Genomic DNA, 22,972 nt, shown 5'->3' on the forward strand with positions numbered 1-22,972 from the left:
ACTCATAACATTTTTTACACAGAAGTCAGCAGTTTTCACTTCTCCATCAAGACAGCTCACTTCCTTATTGAGAGACAGACTGAAAAATTCCGAAGAGGAGGACAGCAGGAGAGCATCGCACAGCTGTGTTTTATTTCTCGATAAAGCAGTACCTATCACAGCAGCTGATTGGGACGGTGATTCTTTCTCGTGCAGCACAGAGAGTCTGGCTCCAGACTGAGAGTCATCTGGTCTGCTCATCCGAGATGACATGGCAAGTAATACTCGCATGACTGTCTTTATTTCCTTCCTTCTATCTGAGTCTGTTCACATCAGCATTCTTCAGGCACACGTCATCGGTGTGTTAATAATGGCAGCAATAGTAGTCCCTTCTCTTTGGGTATGGGAATGTAATTTGATTTGTTTCTTAGTGATTATCAATTAGGTAAAGGGCTGAGATTTCATTATTGCCATTGTTTAGACCCTGAGTGTGCCTGTGTTGTGGCTCTAGAAATGGCCCCAGTAGAGAGGAATACACTGTGCAGATGGGTTCACTACCATGAAACCATCCAGGACTCCACTGACCAGTGACAAACCAAAAGAATTGGCAGGTAAATTTCTCTTTTTAGTTTGTTTTGCAACAATGATCATTGTATCAAGCAATGTGATGATTTATGTTGTTGTTTATGATCCAACCATCTGGTTATCTGAGCTCTCATATACAGTTAAGCTCTAATTTTAAGATATTTATCTGTCAGGGTATGAGCTGTTTTTTAAGACATTACCAATGTTATGCTACTAATGTACTACTAGTCCTTTATAAAGCCTTCATTCAGGCAGTGTATAGTGGGGAATATTTGTCATTGATTGTTAAGTGTGAGCTGAGTAGGTCATTTTTTTGTTATGAGAAAGCACAGTCAGCAGTGTCCTTTTACTGCATTTTAGTCTAGTTCATCACATCCACTACCTACCAGGCTGAAATGGAACAAGAACATTATGATTCATTATTTTGATTATACAGATTGCTGAGTGACTGAGTAGTGTGGCATTACCCCTCAGACTATAAATCTTAGCCTGAATACTAAATATAAGTGCCGCACAGTGAAGTTTTTTTTAACTAACATTAACATTAACATAAAACCCAAATTTATCTTACCTCTGCAGTGGTTTATAGGTACAGGCACATGCTGCATCAAACATTTAATAGTGTGAATGGTGTCAGTTAAATCAAATGTATTGATCTGAGGTTGTACTTCAGGTACAGAAGAGACCATAATCAAATCACCATGAGCGATTGTGAAGACTGTGGAGCGATGCAGGAGCCAATGTAAAGACATGGGTGACAAGACAGAGGACTCACAGCCAGACATATATTTATAGACGGTGAGAAATTGATACTGAGAGTGTGCAGCGGAAGGCAGAAAGGCAGATACAAAGGAGAAAGAGAGAGAGAGCGAGAGAGAGAGAGAGAGAGAGAGTGAGAGAGAGAGAGAGAGAGAGAGAGAGAGAGAGTCGGCAGGACTCTAGGTACAGTATGTGAGAACAACAGTACGCCGGGACAGACGGGGGAGTGAGATAAAAGAAAGGAGGGGAGGAAGAGGAGAGTGTTTGTAAGTTTGTATGTGTGTGTGTGTGTGTGTGTGTGTGTGTGTGTGTGTGTGTGTGTGTGTGTGTGTGTGTATGTGTGTGTGAAATCAGACAGAGGACAGTGTCCAAGTGCAAGACAGTGAGCCAGGGAGAGAGATGCTCAGAGAGGATGAGGAGTAACAGGGCGAGGCAGCAGCGAGAGGCTCTGAGTGTGTCTGTGTGTTTGAGGAATAGTGTGTGAACAGAGGGATGCAGTCATGTCTCAGTGAGAGGGAGCAGCACAGCAACGGTAACCATGCTGAGCCCCAAGATAAAACAGGCACGCCGGGGTAAGCACAGTCCCTCCTTCCCTTTCTCCCTCCCTCCATTTATTTCCTCTCTTTCCTTTTTCTCTCTGCAGTCCATCTCATTCTCTCCCTCTCTCGCTGTCTCTGCAGAGCTCTATTTGTCCTGCTGTCTTTGTAATAATGTGACATCAATATTGATTGTCAGTGCTTTCATTGATAATGACTTCAAAAAGATGGAACAGCGCCATATTCGTAGCACCAGTGTCATTCTGCATCCCAGTGACTATTGTTATCAGCGATGACCTGAGGTTTCCTGCATGATCTAAAGTGTTGAGGCTTTATCTTCTGTGTCCAATGCTCATTGATAGTTAACAGTCTCTCTACTACAGAGTGATGTAACCCATAGTGTCTCTTGATTATACTGTATGTACTACTAAAAGATTTGATCCTGATGGAGATACTGTAGGTTGTAGTAAACATGGCTGCTGGAAGGATAATCCACCCTCCAACAATGGTCTGCATCCTGACATGTTCACACCTGAACACACAAGTATCTCCATTTGTTCAGGGTTTATTGGGTTAGTTTTTGGTTGGCATGGTTTTGACGGGTGACTTTAGATCAGAGGTGGTGAAAGGAATGCAGGGCTCTCCACTCCTATAAATCACAACAGCTGACTGTCAAACATAGTTCCTCTAATGCCGGGTAAAACCCACTTGTGACCACTGAAGTCGGGACGCCGCATACAGTATACATGCCTCTCACATGACTGTGTGAAGATAAAGAAGGAAGTTGTCCATCACAGAATCAACTCCTGGCACCGATATTATCATGATGCAGGTGGTATCTATAGACAACCAACACACGCTGTTTTAGGTGGCTTGCGTGGTTGTGACAATTGCCAACTTATCTCAGGGAAATGGATTTTTAGAGAAGAGTATCCACACAGTTGCTGTTTTAGAGGCATTTCCACCATGGAAGGGTTTCTTTATTCTTTATTTCACATCTTTGTATGAAAATGGACATAACAGAGCAAAATATTGGCTAGCAGCAGCTTCAAGAACCCTTACTTTTGTGTATGTGTTTAGGCAAGGTTGGTGCTTTTTGGCTTCTTATTCTAGACCAGCAGTAAAAGTTAGACCATAAAAGATGATGAGAAGGAGAAATGCCTTTTCTTTCTCCTTCAACACAGTTGGACAGTGCAGTAGCCACTTCACTTTGCTTGAAACGTTTTGTACGCTTGCCATCTCTAATTTGCTGTAATGGTATTCTCCTTTGATTAGATTCCCAGCTCTGCTCTCCTCTGACCCTTTAATGCAGCATCATACAGCATCACAGAGCCGGATCTGCACTTAGAAGCTGAGCTATCAGAGCAGAATCCTAAAGCAGTTAAGTCGTGTAGAGTCTTACAGGAAGTTATTGGTAAAAGTGATAAGTGTGGCTGAAGAACTGTCAATATGAGGACATTTGAATGAATAGTGAAGTGCTTTAAGTCAATTATTATTTTGAGGCACTATAAGTGAGATTCCATAATGAGACAGTCCAAACTGCAGAAGGTTTGATGCTGTACCATGTTAATCATAATAATACAAAATATTAATATGGTCTCTATATTATGTTAGTACTATTTATGTTAGTAAATAGACCATTAACGTGTGTGTGTGTGTGTGTGTGTGTGTGTGTGTGTGTGTGTGTGTGTGTGTGTGTGTGTGTGTGGGGAAATAATGATTTGTTAATGTTTAACCATTACAATACATCCTGGTATTAAGTAAGTTTCAGGTTTGAATATCCAAAGGTTAATTACAGTGGTGGTGGAATGTACCTTAATACATGTATTCAAGTGCAGTACAATTTTAAGGTACTTAGTAGTAGTCGGTTATTTCCATTTAAGGCTGTTTAAGATGTTCTACGTCACTATATTTCAGAGGGACAAACTGTACATTTTACTCCATTTCATTTGAAAACTTTACTTTATATATTAACAAAATGTATAATGATCTGAAAATGTGACACATTACAATAGATTAATCTACCCAACAGTAAATACATTTTTAGTCAAATTAAATTTGCTCCACTGCAACCAAACAGCACAGTGAAATACTACAGTAAAGCATCATTAATAAATAATGTGACATAATGTAACACTGACTGGGGCCATTTTCATACATAATTAGTACTATCACTTTTGATACCTACAATGGTGGAATGTGACTACAGTACAGTACATTTCCTCAGGTACTGTACTTAAAAACACATTTGAGGTACTTTACTTAAGTATTTCAATGTTATGCCTTATTTTATACTTCTACTACAATTCAAAGGGAAATATTATCCTTTGTAGGTACTTTTACTTATCTAAAATTCTGAGTGCTGAACCTTTTTGTGTACTACTGTTTGTAAGTAAATGATCTGAATACTTCTATCATCTGTAACACTAATGAGGTCATATGTATATTAATGTTTTAAATATGAAGTGATGCACTTTGAGTAACATTATTTCCTGAAAAGATAACAATTTGATCCTTGTACACTAATATATTCCTTGCTGACAATATATTTAAAAAAGCAGTTCCTCTCTGAGATTTCCTGCCTTTTTTTAAAGATGACTATGATTTATAAGACACAGCCATGTCTGTTTTATTTATAGATCCTGCTCTGCCTGCTCCTGCTGTCAGCATACAGTTTTGTTAATGACTGCTTTACGTGGTTTCTTGACTTCTCCCTTCCTAGCAAATGAAGGACATCCAGAACATAAAGGGGAGAAATAAAATGAAGAGTCCAGACAGAGAGCTGATAAGCAAAAGAGTGAGAGAGAGAGAGAGAGAGAGAGAGAGATTTCAGTCCAGGCCCTTGCAGATACCTTCCCTGCTGTCCTCAGCAGAAAGCAAGATGCAATTAACAGGAAAAAGACACAATTGATTTCTCTCTCCGCTCCCTCTGCCTTCTCTCTCTCTCTCTCTCTCTCTCTCCCTCTCTCTCCCTCTCGCTCTCTCTCTCCGACTCCCCAGGGATCCCTCTACTGTCACTGTTTTGCTCTATTCATTTCCCATACCTATGCTAATATATAATACATACTTGCAATAATCAGTCTGTAGCAGTTAAAGCGTAACCTGATCCAAAGCAAAACTCTTCTCTGTACCTCAATGAAATTGGAAATGATATATGCACTCATTTATAACTGAAACACATAATAAAATGTAATGGAATAGATGGATTTATGGATTTCATCTTAAGCAGGATGTCTTCGCTGCAAAATGGACGTTGGTAGATTGACTTAAGAGGAAATCTGGATGCATGGTCAAGCCTGTGGGCTTGGCTGTAGCTGTACACTGGAGAGCCTTCTGTGAATAATGATTCAGGATCATATATGTTTTTTTTTTTTTAGAATAATAACAAAACAACAAAGAAAGAAAATCCCCAAATAACATGAAACCTCTATTTTTATGTAACTCATTCTCATTCTGATGCTCTTAATCCTGCAAGCTCCCCTTTCCCTCACTATATCTCTGTGTGTGTATCCATTCAGCACGTTCCAAGAGCATGGTGCTTGGAGAGTTGTCTCGGGTCTCCAGGCCCTGCTCTCCTCTGGATCAGGAGAAAGCACTAAAAGCAGGCTGGCTGAAGAGACAACGGAGTATCATGAAAAACTGGCAACTGCGTTGGTTTGTCCTGAGGACTGAAGCTCTGTATTTCTACAAGGACCAGGATGAAACCAAGGCACAGGTGACACTCACAAAGTAACACATATACAAGACAGTTACCTGATGTCACCTGTTGCCCCAAGAGGCTGCACTGCTGTGTGTTTGGATTATTCCAGTTCAAAGCCTGATAAATATGCAAGCTTCATGAATTTATCTGATTAGTATTTTCCCCCCAGGGCCAGTCGATCTATTGTGTGTTCTTCTCCAACTCTGAAAATAGCTTATTGATTCTTTTAAATCAGGCGGCAAAATACATGTTGTATCCCTCGAGTAAAATAAAGCACTTTTCTGCATTATGTGACCGTGCTTTTTAAAGCTGCATACTCTTATCTTTATATTTTTGTGTCAAACTATAGCTGGATAAATATCCATTCCACCCTCTCCATTAAAGTTGTGTGACATACACAATGATAATGTTGTAACTAGCTGCCCTATGGTTCTGTTGTAAGCACTTAGTAGGTGACCTTTGCTCCTCTCTATGTTGGAGGGATCAGAAATGCACAGTACAGGAAGCACCAGAGGGATAAATAGATGAAGAGATGTTTCCCTGAGTCATCCCTCCCTCCATCATCATTACCTCCCTCTGTTGGATGGATGCCCAGAGCTCAGTGTACTCAGAACTCTACAATGTTCAACATGCACCACACGTCCAAGTCCAGAACCACTAATTGATTTCTCGTTTGGCCCTTGAATACCGTTGATACACGTGTTTTCCTCTCCTGTCAGTCCGTCTTTCTATCTGCCAATCTCACGCCTTCCTCTCCTTTCTCCCACAGGGTTGTATTCCTCTTCAGGGCAGTCAGGTCAATGAGCTGCCTGCCAATCAGGACGAGCCTGGACGTCACCCTTTTGAAATTGTTCCAGGTGAGTTGGCATGGTGAGAACTCTGTGTGTAAGGAAGTGAATAAGTAATTAAGTCTTGTTCAAGTGCTGCTGAACCATCTGTTTAGTACCAAGTGTCAAATAAACTTTTTGTTTTGAAATTGTATGTTACACTAAATCCTGAGGTATGATGAAGCAAATCTGATATACAGTAATAATTTTTTGTTTTTATTGTTCAGAAGGTGATGAAACCCCAAATCGTGCAACATCAGTGCATATAGCACAACCACTAGAACATTAACCTGATGTCAGGTTTGCTGTAAATTGCAGAAAGTATCTCTCCATCTTGCTTTAAATTGTAATCATACTGTATACAGCAGGTCATATTCTATGTGTAAACGTTAATAAACAATAATCAAAGTGATGGATGGAAAACAGAAGTAAATCAATAGCTACATATGAGTCACAATCCGTAACGCATGCATGAAATATGCAGAACAGCAGAAAAGATGTGATTTCCACGACCATATGTCTGAGGGTTCAACAACGGCTTCATTCATCTCTGCTCTTGACAGCGTGGGGTTGGTATGATTACGGACAGAGGACAGTATGTACAGCAGATCAGGAGGGCCTGCTTGGATGAAAGAAAGAGAGAAAGAAAGAAAGAAAGAAAGAAAGAAAGAAAGAAAGAAAGAAAGAAAGAAAGAAAGAAAGAAAGACATATGAGACAGTTTGCATTGGCTGTGATGGGATGGCACTCTTGGAATGACATCCTCGCCCATATCAGCATAGATTCAGCTGCAAGCATTCATTTTCCTTAAGGGCTGCCACTGCTCATTTGTAGCCCTTATTTTCCACTATCGGTACTGGTTCAGCATGGGCCATTACTGCAGCAGGTTGACTAACACCTTGACAGTTTATCCTGAGGATGAGGTTCCCATTAATGATGGTAGTAAGTACATTTTTTCAGCTTGAAAGGCTTGGAGGATGTATTGTAGAAATACTGTAACACCACTGTATTGAAGTACTTTTCAAAGCAGATTGAACTGCTGGAAGGTATTGTATTTATCTTCCTCTCTGGCTTTCTGTGTTGCCAGGATTGACAAGGTCTTTGTGTATTGTATCAGAGGTCCTGTAGAAACACTGCACGGAAACAATTGTGACATTTTCACTTTGCATGACTGACAACACTGGCTGTCTCTGTTATGCTGCACTGTCTCAGCAGTTGATGGATCTGGTTATATTAAAATGTGTATGCTCCTAACTGAACCATACATATATACAGCACATTACCTGTGTTTAGAATTACATGAATGTCATCAGATTTAAGCGCCACTGCAGGGTTGCATGGTGATACATGGAACACACTGCATCATTATCAGATGGTAGTAGTGTACTGGTCATAGTCATATGGGAGTAGATGGTCATAGTATACATCTACTGTATACTATGGGTATAAAACTATTTGGCTGTTGCAGTTAGTTTTTTTAATTATGTATGTGACCTCTCTGTGTTTGTTCATGCGTGTGTGTGCGTCTTCACATAAAGGACCATTTCAGTGTTAATATGTTTTAACTAATTTACTATGGAAGGACAGGGTGTCTTCCTGGGTCAATACTGTATTAATTCTTCAGGTAGCACATTTGAAATGTTTTTGCAATACTGCAACTGGCAATACTGCAATACTGCAATACTGAACTTTTCAGAATTGTTGATTAATGCATACATTATGTTATGTAACATGCATATTTTCCTCATCCCAAACTATTTATCATCCCCCACCTCACAGACAGGTTTCAATTTCATTTCACAGCATGAAAATCAACTTTGATTTGATTGAAGATAAAATGCTCATTCTGATAAATTACCCTCAGGTTTTAGTTCTCTGCAAGCCAATTTCCATACAACTGAATGGAGACCATTGGCTGCCTATAAGTTAAGAAAAACACATTCGGAAATCTAAAACACAATGATGTGCTTTGAAAAATGGTTGGCAAGGGCATGCAAAGTATATGCAATTTGTAGTAAATGGGGTAAAACATGCAAATAAACCGGTGTGGTCTCTTAACATGTGAGATGGTGTCGGGTGTCACTTTGTGTGTTAGTGAAACAACAGTGTGAAAAGACGCTGACGAAAAGGTCCGGCACAGAAAGACAAATGAGATATGGTGCAGTTGCTGGTGTCCGGAGGGAACATTATTCTTTCTGGGTCATTTCTCTCACACACAACACACTATGCACCACAGTGCAGGGCTTAGTAAAGAATGCAGGTACTGATATATGACAAAGGAACCCCTACAAAAAACACTTCAAAAAATCTCTTTTGGATTGTGTTTATTAGAAGGTTTTCATCTGTGCAAAATGTAAGAACATTTTATGAATAGCAGCTTTGACTCTTTTATCTCCATCGGTAACAGAGTAATGTTTCCACCTCTCCAAAATCAAGCAATTGCAAAGTCACATAAAGGAAGAGAATTTCACATAACATTCTTGCCCAGAATATTCCCTTGGATTATGGTGGCACCAAGATATTGGTTGGAGCTGTCACTGTGGCCCTACGCTCTGCGATGCCCTGCAGTGTCCGGCTGCGTCCTGCTACGTCCACTCATGCTCTGCTGTGCCACGCTACATCCTGTAACGCCCTTCAGTGCCCTGCTATGACATGAACTACTATGACTACCATTTGTAGTCACTGTTACATTATCTTTGTGACTATTATTGCCACTGTTCATCACATATCCAACTGGCACCGTCAGACACCGCCTACCAAGAGCCTGGGTCTGCCAAGGTTTCTTCCTAAAAGGGAGTTTTTCCTCGCCACTGTCGCATTAGCCACTGCTAATGCTTGCTCTTGGGGGAATTACTGGAATTGTTGGGGCTTTGTAAATTATAGAGTGTGGTCTAGACCTACTCTATCTGTAAAGTGTCTCAAGGTAACTCTTGTTATGATTTGATACTATAAATAAAATTGAATGGAATTGAATGAAATAATGTAATCAAAGCTAAACTGAAATAAACTAAAATGTCAAACTGAAATGTCAAACTGGGAGGTATCAAGCTGTGTGCAGCCAGAGGAAGGAGAGGCAGGGAGGCAGAGCTGCATGGCTTCTCTGTCTATATTTGTACTTTAAAGGGGGTGCTGGAGCTAATAAGGTTATTGGAAATGCTGGTATATTCAGTTGGTACAGTAGAACTGACTTCCTTTCAGATTATACAATTTATGTGATCAGAAAAGTACTTTTCAAAGTGGTATCTGTTCTGTGTATGATTCCACATATTTGAAGCACAGTGGCTTTGAGATGTTTTAATCATTTTGTCCTATTGATTGAGAAAGTAATAACATGTGTGTGTGTTCAGGGGGAGCTGGAGAAAAGGATCGAACAGGTATAAGCCATGAATCGTTCCTGTTGATGGCCAACTCTCAGAGTGACATGGAGGACTGGGTCAGAGCCATACGGAGAGTCATATGGGCTCCACTTGGAGGAGGTGTGATTCTTAAACATATGTATACCCATAAATACAAATGTCTACATACAGCACTGTTTAAGCAAATCAATTATGAATGCTGTGAAGAGGGGACTTAAACCTTTAGGGTACAAATGAGGAAAAATTCTGAGCTATTAATGACCTGATTGGTGTTCATTTTCTGTGTGGCTGCAGGTGTCTTTGGGCAGCACCTCGAGGAGACAATGTTATACGAGGCCCAGTGTGGCCCTCAGCTCTTAGTCCCAGTGCTGGTCGAACAGTGTGTGTGTTTCATACGTGAACATGGGCTCAAGGAGGAGGGCCTTTTCAGGGCCCCTGGACAGACCAATCATGTTCGAGAGCTGCAGGATGCCTTTGACCGTGGCGAGAAGCCAGTGTTTGACAGGTGACGCAATGGGAGGGGGCATTTTTATCTATAGCAGCATGCCAAGCTATAACCTATGCTGGATAGTATTCTTTACTGCATGTCCATTCTCTGTCTCTTACAGTACCACAGATGTCCACACAGTGGCATCACTGCTAAAGCTGTACATTCGGGAGCTGCCGGAGCCTATAATCCCATTCTCCAAATACACACAGTTTCTCTCTTGTGCTCAGCTTCTTACCAAGGACAAAGCAATGGTAATTACATATCTGCGTAACACTTTACAAGTATATTTCCCAACTTGCCTTGGCAATAAACATGTCTTACTTTTCTTTAAGGGTATTATAGAGCTAGGCAAACAGGTGAAATCCCTTCCTCAGGTCAACTACAACCTCCTTACATACATCTGCAAGTAAGTCAACACTACTTTGTCAGCTGCTGTGTATATCAGTAGATGTTAAGCTAACTGATGTGACTGTGACGTTTTTTATTGTTGATGCTATGTCCCATTCACTGTTTGATGATTGAGGATTTGTCAGCCTGTCATACAAGAGAAATAACATTCATTACACCCACATCCTCGTCATCAGGGGAAGTAACATCACATTGATTGACACTGAATGTGAATAATTGCATGTCTTGTCTGCCGTCTGCATCTAGTCTTCCTTTTCATTAGTTTGAGTTTTCCTAGCTTTTGGTTCTTTCTGCTCAGGTTTCTGGACGTGGTTCAATCTCACTCCAATGAGAATAAGATGAGTGTTCAGAATCTGGCCACTGTGTTTGGACCCAATATCCTTCGGCCCAGAGTGGAGGATCCAGTTACCATGATGGAGGGTGGGTGACAATGTCAACATATGTTAACCTGCATCACAATGTGTGACACAAACTTGCTTTCCAATCAATATGTACAACAATGCCATGGAACATTTTAAGCAGGTGTATACTTAAGTGTATGTGTGTTTGTCATTATAAACAGGAAGTTCACAGGTGCAGCACCTCATGACTGTGCTAATCAGTGAACACACCCGACTTTACCAACGGGAGGAGCCGGACACTGAGGCCAAGATTCCCCCACAGCAACAGCAGAGTCCTATCCAACGGTGCAAAGTGGAATGGCTCTCACAAGAAGACACTGACCCGCCACCCTCCTCAGGCACAGGCTCCAAAACTCCTAAAGAGGAACCCCAATCTTTCACCACTTGTACAAACAGTAAGCCAGTTGCACCAAGCTTCACTACAACATTGGAGAAAGGTGAGGATGGTCAGATTGAAGGGAAGGGCAAAAGTAAGACAGAAGAGAAAGTCGATGGAAACGCAGATAGCAAAACTGATGGGAAAGGTGGAAGTGAAGTAGCTGTAAGCCCCAGTAAACAGTCTAAAGCACTGCCCTCCTGGAGGTGCTCCTTCAAAGGTGGTGCAGCATCTGGGGGGCAGAGGGGGAAAATAGGGGGCTCAGCAGGGGATGTGTCAGCAGCTGGTGGGAGCAACTGGCTGATGAATGGCCTGTCGTCCCTCCGAGCTCACAGGCGCACCACCTCATCCGGTGAAAGACTTAAAGACCCTACTCTGAAGGATTCAACCCTCTCCCTTAAAGAGACAACTCTTCCACTTAAGGACACACAGAGAGACTCTGATGAAGACTCCTCTCAAACCCCCTTGTCTCACAGAGCCCTCCACCAGTCCCACAGACTGTCTGCCTATGACAATGTTGCCCCCTCCAGTCTAAGCCTGCCTGCTGACACCTCCTCTATCTGGATGTCCTTTGAGATCTCGTTGGCCGAGCCACAGGGAAGCGATAAGGCAGGGAAATTGGGGCAGGGTCAAGAGAGACCCACAGACGTGAGGGACAGTGCAAGTACTCTGGATTACAGTGCAAGCGGTACTGAGGATGATCTCACAGGAACAGATGAAGGTCTCACCAACATGCTGACTGAGCTCAAGCAAGAGCTGAAGAAACAGAGGACAAGCTACGAAACCTGCATTCGCAAGTAAGAATGAGTCATTTTCTGTCAAATAACCAATTCAAATCAGCATGAGTTGTTATTCTTACCTTTTCTTCTCTTGTTTGAGGTTGGAGGAGTCCTGTTCTAAGTACCAGTCCCAGGTTAACCGCCTCGAGGAGGAGCTGGACCAGGAGAAAAAGAAGTTATACATGCTGGAGATCCGACTCAGGAACTCGGAGAGGGCACATCAAGACGCAGAGAACAGAAACGTTCTCCTCCAGAAAGAGATGGAGGAGTTCTTCAAAACCCTTGGAGATCTGACCATAGGAGCATCACGGACCAACTAGACCAGACCAACCTGCCTTCATCTGGTCCATCAGAAGAGGAGGCGCTTGATTACTGGGAAGACCAGTCAGCCCCAAAGCTTTGAAGACCAAATACCTCTAGTGCTGTACTACTTGCCATCGTGTCCTCTTTAGTACAGCCGTCTTGTGCCTACACTGACTAGTGCTGGTGCCAAACAAGAACTCCTCTGGACCAAGCAAGCATTTTACCATTCCACAAAAGTCCTTAATATTATACACCATAGGCCATTTAGCTGATTATTTGACTAAATTCCTCTGTAAGAGAGCAGAAAAAGCCGTATTGATTACATGAGGTTCAGTCTTCCCATACACACCCTGTTCATTTCCCCTTAGAACTCATGTTCTTGAAAGAAATGTTAGCTTGACAGTAAAAGAAAGAACAAGGCGACACATTAAAATTCAACTCTTTTATTTGCTGAAGTTGAAGGTAGACAGTTTCTGATGTATATAATTGGTCTGTTAGTGAGGCAATTTCAGATCTAAAGGCTAAACGTCACACAACTGGCCTGATCAAAACACACCACAACAGGTTAACTCTGCTGTCATATTGGCCAAACCATCAGAAGACTGCAGCATCATCCCAGTAGTGCTGAATGGCTTTCCTGTCTTTCCTCTAAATATACCTGCACTAAAACCAGAGAAAACACATGCATGGTCTATTCTATCTTTTCTATTTTTGAGGAGATGGAGGAGAGGAAAATGACAAAAAGAGAAGGCCACAACAGTTAGTTGAGATGTGGCCCAGAACAGGTCAGGGCATTCGTCACAATCCCCAAAGTGCATTCTGGGAGCTGATGCTAGGGGTTACTGCCTGGAGTGCCCAACCATTAAAAAGAGCAAAGGGACATGTTGGGAATTTGAGCAATCAACTACATCCAAAGGTTACCATAGCAGGTAGCAAATGCCTATTTCCTGACTCTCAGAAAACATACATACATCTACAGTAAAATGTACAGATCAATGACTGACTATATTAATCTATGAATTATATTACACAGAAAACAAACAAAAAATGAAACAAAATGCATATAAATAATACTTCTGAATGAAATGTACATTACATACAATAGACGTCTCCTAGCTTGAAATAAATAAATAAATAAATAAATAATGCAAATACAGAAAAGAAAATTGATCTTTTTCACATTTCTTTCGAATTATGTGTGCCATGATATACAAACTGTATCTTGAAAGAAATGTGTTTGAGTGAGTGTGTGCTTGTGTGAGGTAGAACTCAGAAAGACGCACCACAGAAGAGAGGAGCATCTACAACAGAGAGGACTGAAAATCACTTAACTGAGTAAGGGCACTTAAATTAAATTTTAAATTTAAATATCAGACAGCTGTGAATAATGCCTGAAAGAACCTGCCAAAAGGGGAAAGTGACTAATTTAGACTTAGTCTCTGGTGACAGTCCCCAAATACAGAACTCATTCTAGCCAGTGGAATGGCCCATATTAAATTGTTACAGCGCTAACAGTAATCACTGGCTCCTCACTATACCACATTTCTATTTACTTACATTCACCCTGTTTTTCCTCATCCAACAGACCATCGCTTACAAATTACATCTAAGTAACTAAACAAGTTCAAATACAGTCAGTTAACAGTGTGCTATAGTAAAAAAGAAATTCAGTGTCAGGGCAATAGACCATTTGACTGCTTGTCGAGATGCACACAATAACAAAGGTGACATAATACTAAGAAATAAGTTAACTTGGATACACCAAAGGATGCTTTCTACAAGAAAGATGAAGAACAATATCAAAATAAAATCATTCATTTGCAATTGGATCCAAGATGAAGTGCGCTATAGTCTACTGTTAAAAAGAGAATTTGTGTAGATTCATTCAAATGTCCCAAAAACAATAAAAAAGAAATACCATTGAACAATTCAAAAATATACTTAACATAATATTGCAGTGCTAACAGCTTGGTATTCAACTGTGTAGCAGTGGCTAAAAAACCGCAATGTAGTAAAGTACACTCAAATCCCTCTCTTTCATAACATACATCACAGATTCACATCAAAACATACTCTGATTCTTTGCAGCAAAAATACAGTAATAATGATACAATTTCCAACCACAATCATTTACAGCAGTATAGGGGGAGGGGAAATAATAACAAACTGTACATTAAAAGCGCAGCTCTAGAAACTAACATGAGAAGTTCCATTGGCCTAAATCCTCTCCCATCACACACACTGATGAGGAAAGGTTTGCTTTGTGTGTGTGTGTGTGTGTGTGTGTGTGTGTGTGTGTGTGTGTGTGTGTGTGTGTGTGTGTGTGTGTGTGTGTGTGTGTGTGTTATCTGCAGCAGGCCAGTGCACTCAGAGAGGTGTGGCTGTCCAAGCTGCTGTCTGTTTCAGAGGTCATGGTGGGGTCACTGCTGGGGTCAGTGGGCTCTGTGGACATGGACGAGACATCGTTGGCCGAAGAGGAGGAGGACGTGGGCTGAGGGGGGCTTTCGATCACTGCTGCACCTGTGCTGCGAAAAACACACGTCAACGCATAGGTTTCATTCAGGATACTGCAATGCAGATGTGAACAGTGCCTTAAACTTTAAATTCCCAGTAAGTAAGTACAGTAAGGTTAGTACTGTGCATATTTGAAGAATTCAGTGAACTTCATATAAAATAAAAAGTGTTTTTGCATTATTTAATCGTACAGACTGAGTGAGTGTCAGAAACCTGTGAAGAAAAACGTGTTAACATTTTTAGGCTTATATCAAGCTTCTGATAAATATGCATCATGTGCCTCTATTGATTCAGTTGTTCATCCTTCCCACCTTATCTCCCAAAGTTATAATGATCACTCACCTAAAGGAGGTGGCTGGCCTCTTATCACACCATTTCTTGTCCACTCCTCCCATTCACTCACTTCCTTATAAATTAGCACTACAAATGAAAGAACAAGAGAAGGTTAAATGGGACAGGAGAGACAGAGAGAAATCATTGATATGTGTATCACACTTTTTCTGTACAGTCACAGTGTATTGCATACTGTACAGTCCAAACGGCATCATGTTTCTAACTTGGACAGGCTGTGCTGGTGTGACTCTTCTAAAAATGAGTGAGGGGTCATTTTCACCTGGCAGGGGTTAGGATGAGCTCATCCTGCTGCACAACTGAAAGTGATATTTACACACAATCTGAAGTCTTTCCGTGCCTCACAGAATCAGGTTCCCCACAGTGGAAAACACTAACTGAGAGGCTTTAAGGGGGATTTCAGGTCACGCAACGCACGCTCTAGTGAAGATACAGAGCTCCTCAGGCAACAATGTCTGTAACCAGCTGACTGCATATCTACACATTCACTGGCTGTCCCAATGGACTTCTTTAGACACGGTTTATTTTTGTGCTTTCCATGAATAGAAATTAATCATGTCACCACTGGTGAACTGCTAGTCATAGAATCTGACCAGCTGACGATTTCTATTCATTGTAAACACATCTGATTTGCACAAAATTGAATGTATTAACTGTGTGAGTGGGTAGTGGGTTTAATTGTGACATCTAATATATTAGATGCTATATAAGCAGCAGGTTTTATAGTCAACTTAAAACCAAAATTCATTTATCTGCTGTTAATCAATAACTTGTCATTTTTTGAAGTGGTAAAACAAAGCAGATACCCAAACATTTTTGAAAGAAAATGCATTTTATCAGACTATTCAATTTTAACATTACTGAGTGATACCTATTAGGAAATTCCTGTGCTGCCTCAGAAGCCAGAAGGTAAATAATACACTGAAACTAAGCGTTAAGAATCTCAGTATGCAGTCTAACCTTTCCACTCTTCCACGGTATGCTCCCTCTCATCCAGCTGTTTCTCTAAGATCTTTGGAGGTGGCTGAGAAAGAGAAAATGGCTTACATGGCACATTGGTGGTACAAGAGTGATGTCAACTTTCCATTTCAAGTGAAGTAATTAAAATCTCAAGTGACCCATTTAAGAATCATGCGCTCCGATCAGCGATCCACTTACCGCTTCCACTTCAGCTGGGTCGTACCAAACATTAATATAGGGGTGCTGCAGGGCCTCATCTACAGAGATGCGCTTGGAGGCATCAATCACTAACATCTTGGATAAGAGGTCTCTTGCTTGGCTTGCTGAGGGGAGAAACAACAAATAGATAAGATGTCCTGCTATTAATCACAAGTCTACAAAAGTATATGATGAAGGATTTCTGTATGAATTCATGCGATATGATAACGCATGAAAAAAACACTACCTTTCAGTTTATTGTGGTCAGAGTCGGCAGGGAAGAGCACATCTGGGAAGAGTTTCTCAAAGCTGTACCCAGCATAGCGTGGCCTGTTTTCTACGTACGTTCTTACTGACTGGTTCAGCTTCATGAGAAAATCCTGAGATGGAGTGCCTAGCTGCTCAATTACCTTGTTCCACTGGTCGATGTCTGAAGTGTAAACATTAAGGAAACACACACTATTCACTCACACACAGTAACACACCATTAGGACAGTGTGACATTTAACCTTCTTTGAAGCTCTGCTTACGTAGTTCACACACCCATACTTAGATCACATAATGATGCAACCACTCATTCCTTTCCTATGCAGCTAATACATACATAACTATGATACACACTCTCTCAGCAACCACTGCCCTTTATTGTCTGGTTTGGCTTGACATTCTCACAATAGGTGGGTGTAGCGGAGCAATGATGGAGGTCCTGTTTGTCGGGTGGAAATGTTGAAAATGAAAAGCAAAGTGATAGAGGGAAACTCTCAGGATGGTGTTGGATCTCTTCACACAGAAGGAAGTGAGGACACAGTGATCAATCAATGACGGGGAAGGATACGATCAGTGCCGGGGAACAACACGCTCCCCCTGATCATCTCGGCCACTATGCAGCCCACTGACCATACGTCCACTGGAGGTGGACGTTTAGATGACAGGGACGTGGACATGCAAACAAAATGGTGAGATTAAAAAAAGCACAAACTAGGTGAGAGAATACACGCAGAATTGTGTGATGGAAATGAAAGAACATGCAGAACCAGCCAAATATAAATGAGAGTGTGCAATGCAGTGTTGAGCAGATAAAATGTTTACAGCCCATGACAGCCAGAACGCTTCTAACAAGGCATGTTACACTGGGTTATATTAAAAAGTCCCCATAGCCTGCCACAAAATACTGTATTGAAGCCAAGAATTGACCAGGGAAAGATCTGACAGTCTGCACAGCACGAAGCACAAACACTTTACAAAGACTGTTAAGATTAACAGCATGAAGAAGAATTTAAAAAGACCCAAGGATACAGTCCCTTCCTGGGAAGAGGATTTTATGGCGAACCATTTCCGCCAGTATGCAGCCCACAGACCATATATCCACTAGTGAAGTGGAACATGGTTAACAAAGCCAATAAGAGGTGAGAGAAATGCATGACAACAGGTTAGTTACACATAGGGGGCCAGTTAGTGAGCAGTTTCTTACAACAAAGTCCCATCATGTGCAGAAGCACCATGCAGCTTACACAGTGTTAACAGTAAGATGTATCTTCAGGTCCCTGTATATGAGTTATAATAGAGCTTACAAAAAATAGTTTATGGTGCTCTACAGTGTAACATTTAAAATCAACAAGGCTCAAAACTGTAGATTGACCAAAGATACATAGATAATCACTAACCATTGGCTTGGTAGCCCATGCCCAGGATAACCTCTGGTGCTCTGTAGTAGCGCGTTACCACATACGGTGTCATCAGGAGGCCCGTGGCAGCTGTCCGAGCCAAGCCAAAGTCCAAAATCTTCAGTGTACAATCTGACTTGACAACTATGTTACTGGGCTTGAGGTCCTACAGAGGAACCAAACGAACACACCAAAATGTCATTTTTTTTTCAAATGTTAATTTTTGTCAATACGAAGCAATGACAAAAAATGCAGATAGCTACAAATGTAGTGACAGCTAATGTAATATGCATGGAGGGAAAATACCATCTAACATCATTCTAAGACAAAATGGACCCTACATTACAACATCTTGAACATCAGCATTGTTCAAACAATGATTGTTTTTTGTTTATTTTTGTGATCATAGTATTGTCTGAATTACATTATCCATCATGACTGAAATCCAGCTGATAGCCTGAGGTTCCAGCTCCTGCTGCAGCTATTTCCTAAAGATTACTTTTTGTCTATGTCATGGTTCTCTGCAGTACAAATTGCTTATTGGAGTGTTTTGCTTGCTAGTAGCAAATGCATTTAAAGTTTAAAGTTTCCAGATGAATCAAGTAGTGGCATTTTACATTATTGAATGTTTTTTTCAGGTTTGCTGCTCCTTCATTCTAACTAGGAATAATGTTTTGTTGAAGATGTAACATACCCTTAAAACGTACTACTACTATCAGCAAATAGAATTATTGCCATACTGTAATACCATTTGCAGTGAGATTCCCACCTGGCTGCATGTTTCTAATGCTTCATGATGAGGTACAATTGTAAATCACAGTGCACGCACACACTTTACACCTGCTTATTATTGATCCATATGGGAATATGATACATTCATCTGGACTTTTTGAAATGGAGGTCAGAAGTCTGTACTGTGCTAGAAGTACAGTGTTTTGTGCAAGGACATTTCATTAAGAAATTCATTAATTAAAGTTGTTTTTTTTACATCAGTTTTTTTTTTTAAATAAAGGTTTTATAATTTACAATATGTTTTCAAGAGGGTTTTGTTGGTAATTAGAATACTATATTCATTATCTCATAGTGTGTCAGTTGACCGTTTGCCCTTACATTTCAGTGTCAAGTGTCTCAGAAGGTTTAATGGAACCTCATTTTGACATTGGCCTAGCATTAGTCTGTGCAGTCATGGCCAGCTGATGCTTACCCTGTGAATTATGCCTGCAGCATGGAGGTGTTTGATACCACACAACGTCTGATAGAGGAGATAGGACAGCCTCTCATGGTCCAGCTCCATCTGAATGACTTGGCACAAGTTGGCATCCATCAGCTCCATCACCAAGTATCTGACAGAGCAGAAATGGTTTACACAAGTGGTTGAGAAGCATTTCAGCAAACACATGAGAGGCAATTCTATGAACAATACATACTGTCTGCTCTAAAACAAAGTACATCCACACTTATAAACATATAGTTACTTACACATCTTGGAACTCTTCTAATGATTTTTGTGGTGTAAATACATTTAGAAGGCCAATGATCTGTGGGTATAAAATGACATGAATCAGATTGATGTTGTCATGTCATTATAGCACAAATTGAGTTACACACATTTAAGCATAAAATGCTATTAGCATTTTGCCATACTAAAATATCACGTTTCCCACTGGCTATTCGGCCGAATATATTTGCCTACTTACATTTTTGTGATTGACACATTTCATTAGGACTAGCTCTCTGTACGCCCTCTTGGCATGGGTTTGATTTTGAAACGGCCGACTCAGCTTCTTGATGGCAACATTTCGGTCAAGGATTTGGTCGTAAGCAGAGCTGAGGAACAAGATTAGTGAATAATTTCAAAAAATTGTCACAAATGTAGCGTTATAGGTAGTAGACATTACAGGTTATGGTTCATTCAGGTATGGAGAACAATTTACAGTTTTATGGATTCATATTGTGATTTCTTGAGGCAACATTAAGTGAAATATGTTTTGGTTCTCATGAATGTTCCGGTGACGTATTGGAAACAGTGTCACATATTTCAGCAAGAAGCTGTTAACTGAATATGGAGGAGGTTGCAACACTCACCAGACGATTCCCTGTGCCCCTGAGCCGATGGGTCTTAGATTCTGGTATCGCTTCAGTACTGTGAACGTCGAATCCCCAACATCGAGGCTGTAGAACTCTCTTTCTCTCTTGTTTTTGTTCATGGCGAAATCTTCGATTACTGTTTTCTGTGCATCCAAAAATGTCCTCTGTGTACACAAGAACAGGCAAGCAATCAAATATTTTGTAGTGCCAGGACTACACCACAGATACCAGCCAAAATGTTTAAAGTCAAATGAAAATCCCTGCTCCCAAGAAACCTGATTAGAAGCGAGAAAAGTGCACTGCTGAATTTCACACTTGAGGCGAGCGCTGTGGCTCCTTACCTCAGCAACTCAGCAAACACACCAGAATGGAAGATTTTATATCATCAGCACAGCAGGGGTGGCAGAACAGCAGACTACGGGGAGGTCTTCTACATCATATGAAACATGACTCTCAAGAGTGACTCTGTCACACTGGAAAACCAAGCTTGGTGTTAATTCCTTCTGAGTTTGGACCCCAGCCCAGGACTCCAGCCTAGTTCTACAAGCGGGTCTTGCACAGACACATGTCAACTGGGTCAAGTTGCACCATGCGGCTGTGAGCCCAGATAAGACACAACACAGAGACGCCAATGTGTGTGCACGATGTCCCCGAAAACATTTAATTAAAACAAAAATCTAAAAAGGAAAAAGGGATTCCTTTCCCTTTCTTCAATTCTTATACAAGCAACATACTCACTCCCTAACTCTGCTGACACATAGTCCATATGAGGGATATAAATGCCAGAATAAAATGAGTCAGCTCTCCTTCTGTTCCTCCAACGTCACAAAGACATACATAACATCCACCTCCTTCACAACATGAAAATAGACATGCCGCCTCTTTCTAAATTTCAGACAGGAAGACAATTTTACTTGTCTGAGTTATGAAGGCTTGAATGACATTGCAGTTGGTGTGCAGTAGTGTCGGTGGTATGTTATCTGTTCCTCTGTGGTAAAGTCATAACTGTAATAATAATAATAATAATAATAATAATGACTATCCATGAGGATAGGATGGTCAGGTCAAGTCAGGAATGGAATCACAGGCTGACTTGATCCGCTACATTCCTATTTAGTCACACACCCACAGTGTTAATAGTACTGACCCTGCTGTGAAATAACTAAATATTGATGCTTACAACTACATGCTGCATTGACAAATACCTCTGAAATCAATGGCACACTATTAGATTGCAGTTATGTGTCAGCTGCAGTATTTACAAGGAATGCAGCAGCCACATCAGTAGTCTCAGCAGCAGCACATAAGAGGTCTTGGATGGATGGATTTGAAGGCAGGAAGAGGTAATACATCTACCCTAGGTGCCTTGTGTATCCTGCAAAAGCAGAAATATAGTGAGGTCATTCCTAGAGCGCACTGCCCTTTAATGACTTAACCACTGTTTTCTCTAAACAAGCTGCTTCATATTAATGATTTAATGAATGGCTTCCAGGGACATACTTAAAGAACAATTCAGATCCTGGCAATGGTTGTTAACAAGTATACTACAATTAACCCACATTCTCACAAAAATGCACATTGTGTTCACAAATAACACAATATTAAGTGATATTGTGCAGCTCTTGTCTATAACATCACACAAACCCACATTAAAACTAGTAGCACACACTTAACTAATACAATACTAATGTATCATCATATATTTGCATAGGTGGAATATCATCTCATGTTCTCCCACTTTACATGCATTACTCATCACCAAAAGAGGAAAAACAAGGACAATCTCAGCCATAAACATATTTATTATAATCTACTTTATGGATAGGCCTAATATATATTCTGTCACATATCCTCATATATGCGCGTTAACCTTGGCCACACGACCCCTCTTTTCTTGACGACGAACAGGTAGCTGGCAGGTAAAGGACTGTAAGACTGCAGAAAAGAGCCGTGCATGCTAAAAGCGTAGCAGCCTGAATAAAGTGGACACTGACATTTTTTCAGTGATAATGACAGCCATATCGTGATATGACAGGGCCTGTTTATGAAACACAGTGCGCAGTCGGTGGTGATACTAGCGTTAGCTGCTGTCTCAATATGCATTATATACACCGTGAACGGACGTATCACATTGTAACGACACAAAAGAGAGTATTTTGGGTAAGTAATAGTCTAACTGAAGCTACAATTTAACACCCTTAAACAACAACCGTATCGGTTAAGCAGCATGCACATAGCGACATACGACCCTCCCCCACGGCCAAACAATAAGCACGTCTACGGAGCAGAGGTGCGAATCCTCATCTTACTTCTGTCATCAAATGAAACTACCGATCCCCCTGCGGTCCGATCAGCGGCGAAATGTTCCGGACTATTTGTTTATGCCGCCAATGAAGGATGATTTATTCCGTTGTGTGGCTTAGAAATACATGACCTCACCGAATTCACTTGCCTACGTTTCCATCTGGCTACTACTGACAGGCCAGGACGCGCAGTGCGCACGGGGCATGCGTCCCAGCAGTACGTCACTCATCCACAGAGACACACCCACCAGCTCCTCCATCCATCCATCCATCCATCCATCCATTCATCCATCCATTCTTTCTTTCTTCCTTCCTTCCGCCTTTCTCTCTGCCTCCTGTCTGTCTGTCTGTTTATTTATCTATATAGATACACAAACTTGTTTTGGCCCACTTCCGT

The 22,972-nt window shown here is 41.1% G+C and overlaps 2 protein-coding genes across 11 annotated transcripts; one reads left to right on the forward strand and one right to left on the reverse strand.

Moving 5' to 3' along the window:
* Window positions 1-59: 59 nt before the first annotated feature.
* arhgap22a (Rho GTPase activating protein 22a) lies at window positions 60-13,631 on the forward strand. 9 transcript variants are annotated; one of them, XM_078272603.1, is made up of 13 exons: window positions 304-590; window positions 1,238-1,362; window positions 1,678-1,895; window positions 3,135-3,239; window positions 5,378-5,574; window positions 6,329-6,416; window positions 9,732-9,860; window positions 10,035-10,245; window positions 10,349-10,481; window positions 10,563-10,636; window positions 10,937-11,058; window positions 11,201-12,212; window positions 12,295-13,631. In XM_078272603.1, exons 5-13 carry the CDS (start codon window positions 5,392-5,394, stop codon window positions 12,512-12,514), a joined length of 2,172 nt encoding a protein of 723 aa, XP_078128729.1. In that variant the 5' UTR covers window positions 304-590; window positions 1,238-1,362; window positions 1,678-1,895; window positions 3,135-3,239; window positions 5,378-5,391; the 3' UTR covers window positions 12,515-13,631. The 9 variants fall into 9 exon arrangements, with proteins under 9 accessions (XP_078128723.1, XP_078128725.1, XP_078128726.1 ...); XM_078272605.1 differs by having other exon boundaries at window positions 3,172-3,239; XM_078272599.1 differs by lacking the exon at window positions 3,135-3,239 and having other exon boundaries at window positions 303-590.
* mapk8a (mitogen-activated protein kinase 8a) lies at window positions 12,925-22,753 on the reverse strand. 2 transcript variants are annotated; one of them, XM_078272607.1, is made up of 12 exons: window positions 22,582-22,753; window positions 20,270-20,436; window positions 19,882-20,011; window positions 19,664-19,722; window positions 19,389-19,527; window positions 18,185-18,350; window positions 17,356-17,427; window positions 16,768-16,950; window positions 16,521-16,645; window positions 16,323-16,386; window positions 15,354-15,431; window positions 12,925-15,017 (listed from the first exon to the last, which is right to left on the reverse strand). In XM_078272607.1, the coding sequence occupies exons 1-12, from the start codon at window positions 22,588-22,590 to the stop codon at window positions 14,842-14,844; spliced, it is 1,368 nt and encodes a 455-aa protein (XP_078128733.1). In that variant the 5' UTR covers window positions 22,591-22,753; the 3' UTR covers window positions 12,925-14,841. The 2 variants fall into 2 exon arrangements, with proteins under 2 accessions (XP_078128733.1, XP_078128734.1); XM_078272608.1 differs by having other exon boundaries at window positions 14,927-15,022.
* Between the last annotated feature and the right edge of the window lie 219 nt (window positions 22,754-22,972).

Source organism: Sander vitreus, chromosome 17 (genome assembly GCF_031162955.1).
Source record: "Sander vitreus isolate 19-12246 chromosome 17, sanVit1, whole genome shotgun sequence".
Lineage (NCBI taxonomy): Eukaryota > Metazoa > Chordata > Actinopteri > Perciformes > Percidae > Sander > Sander vitreus.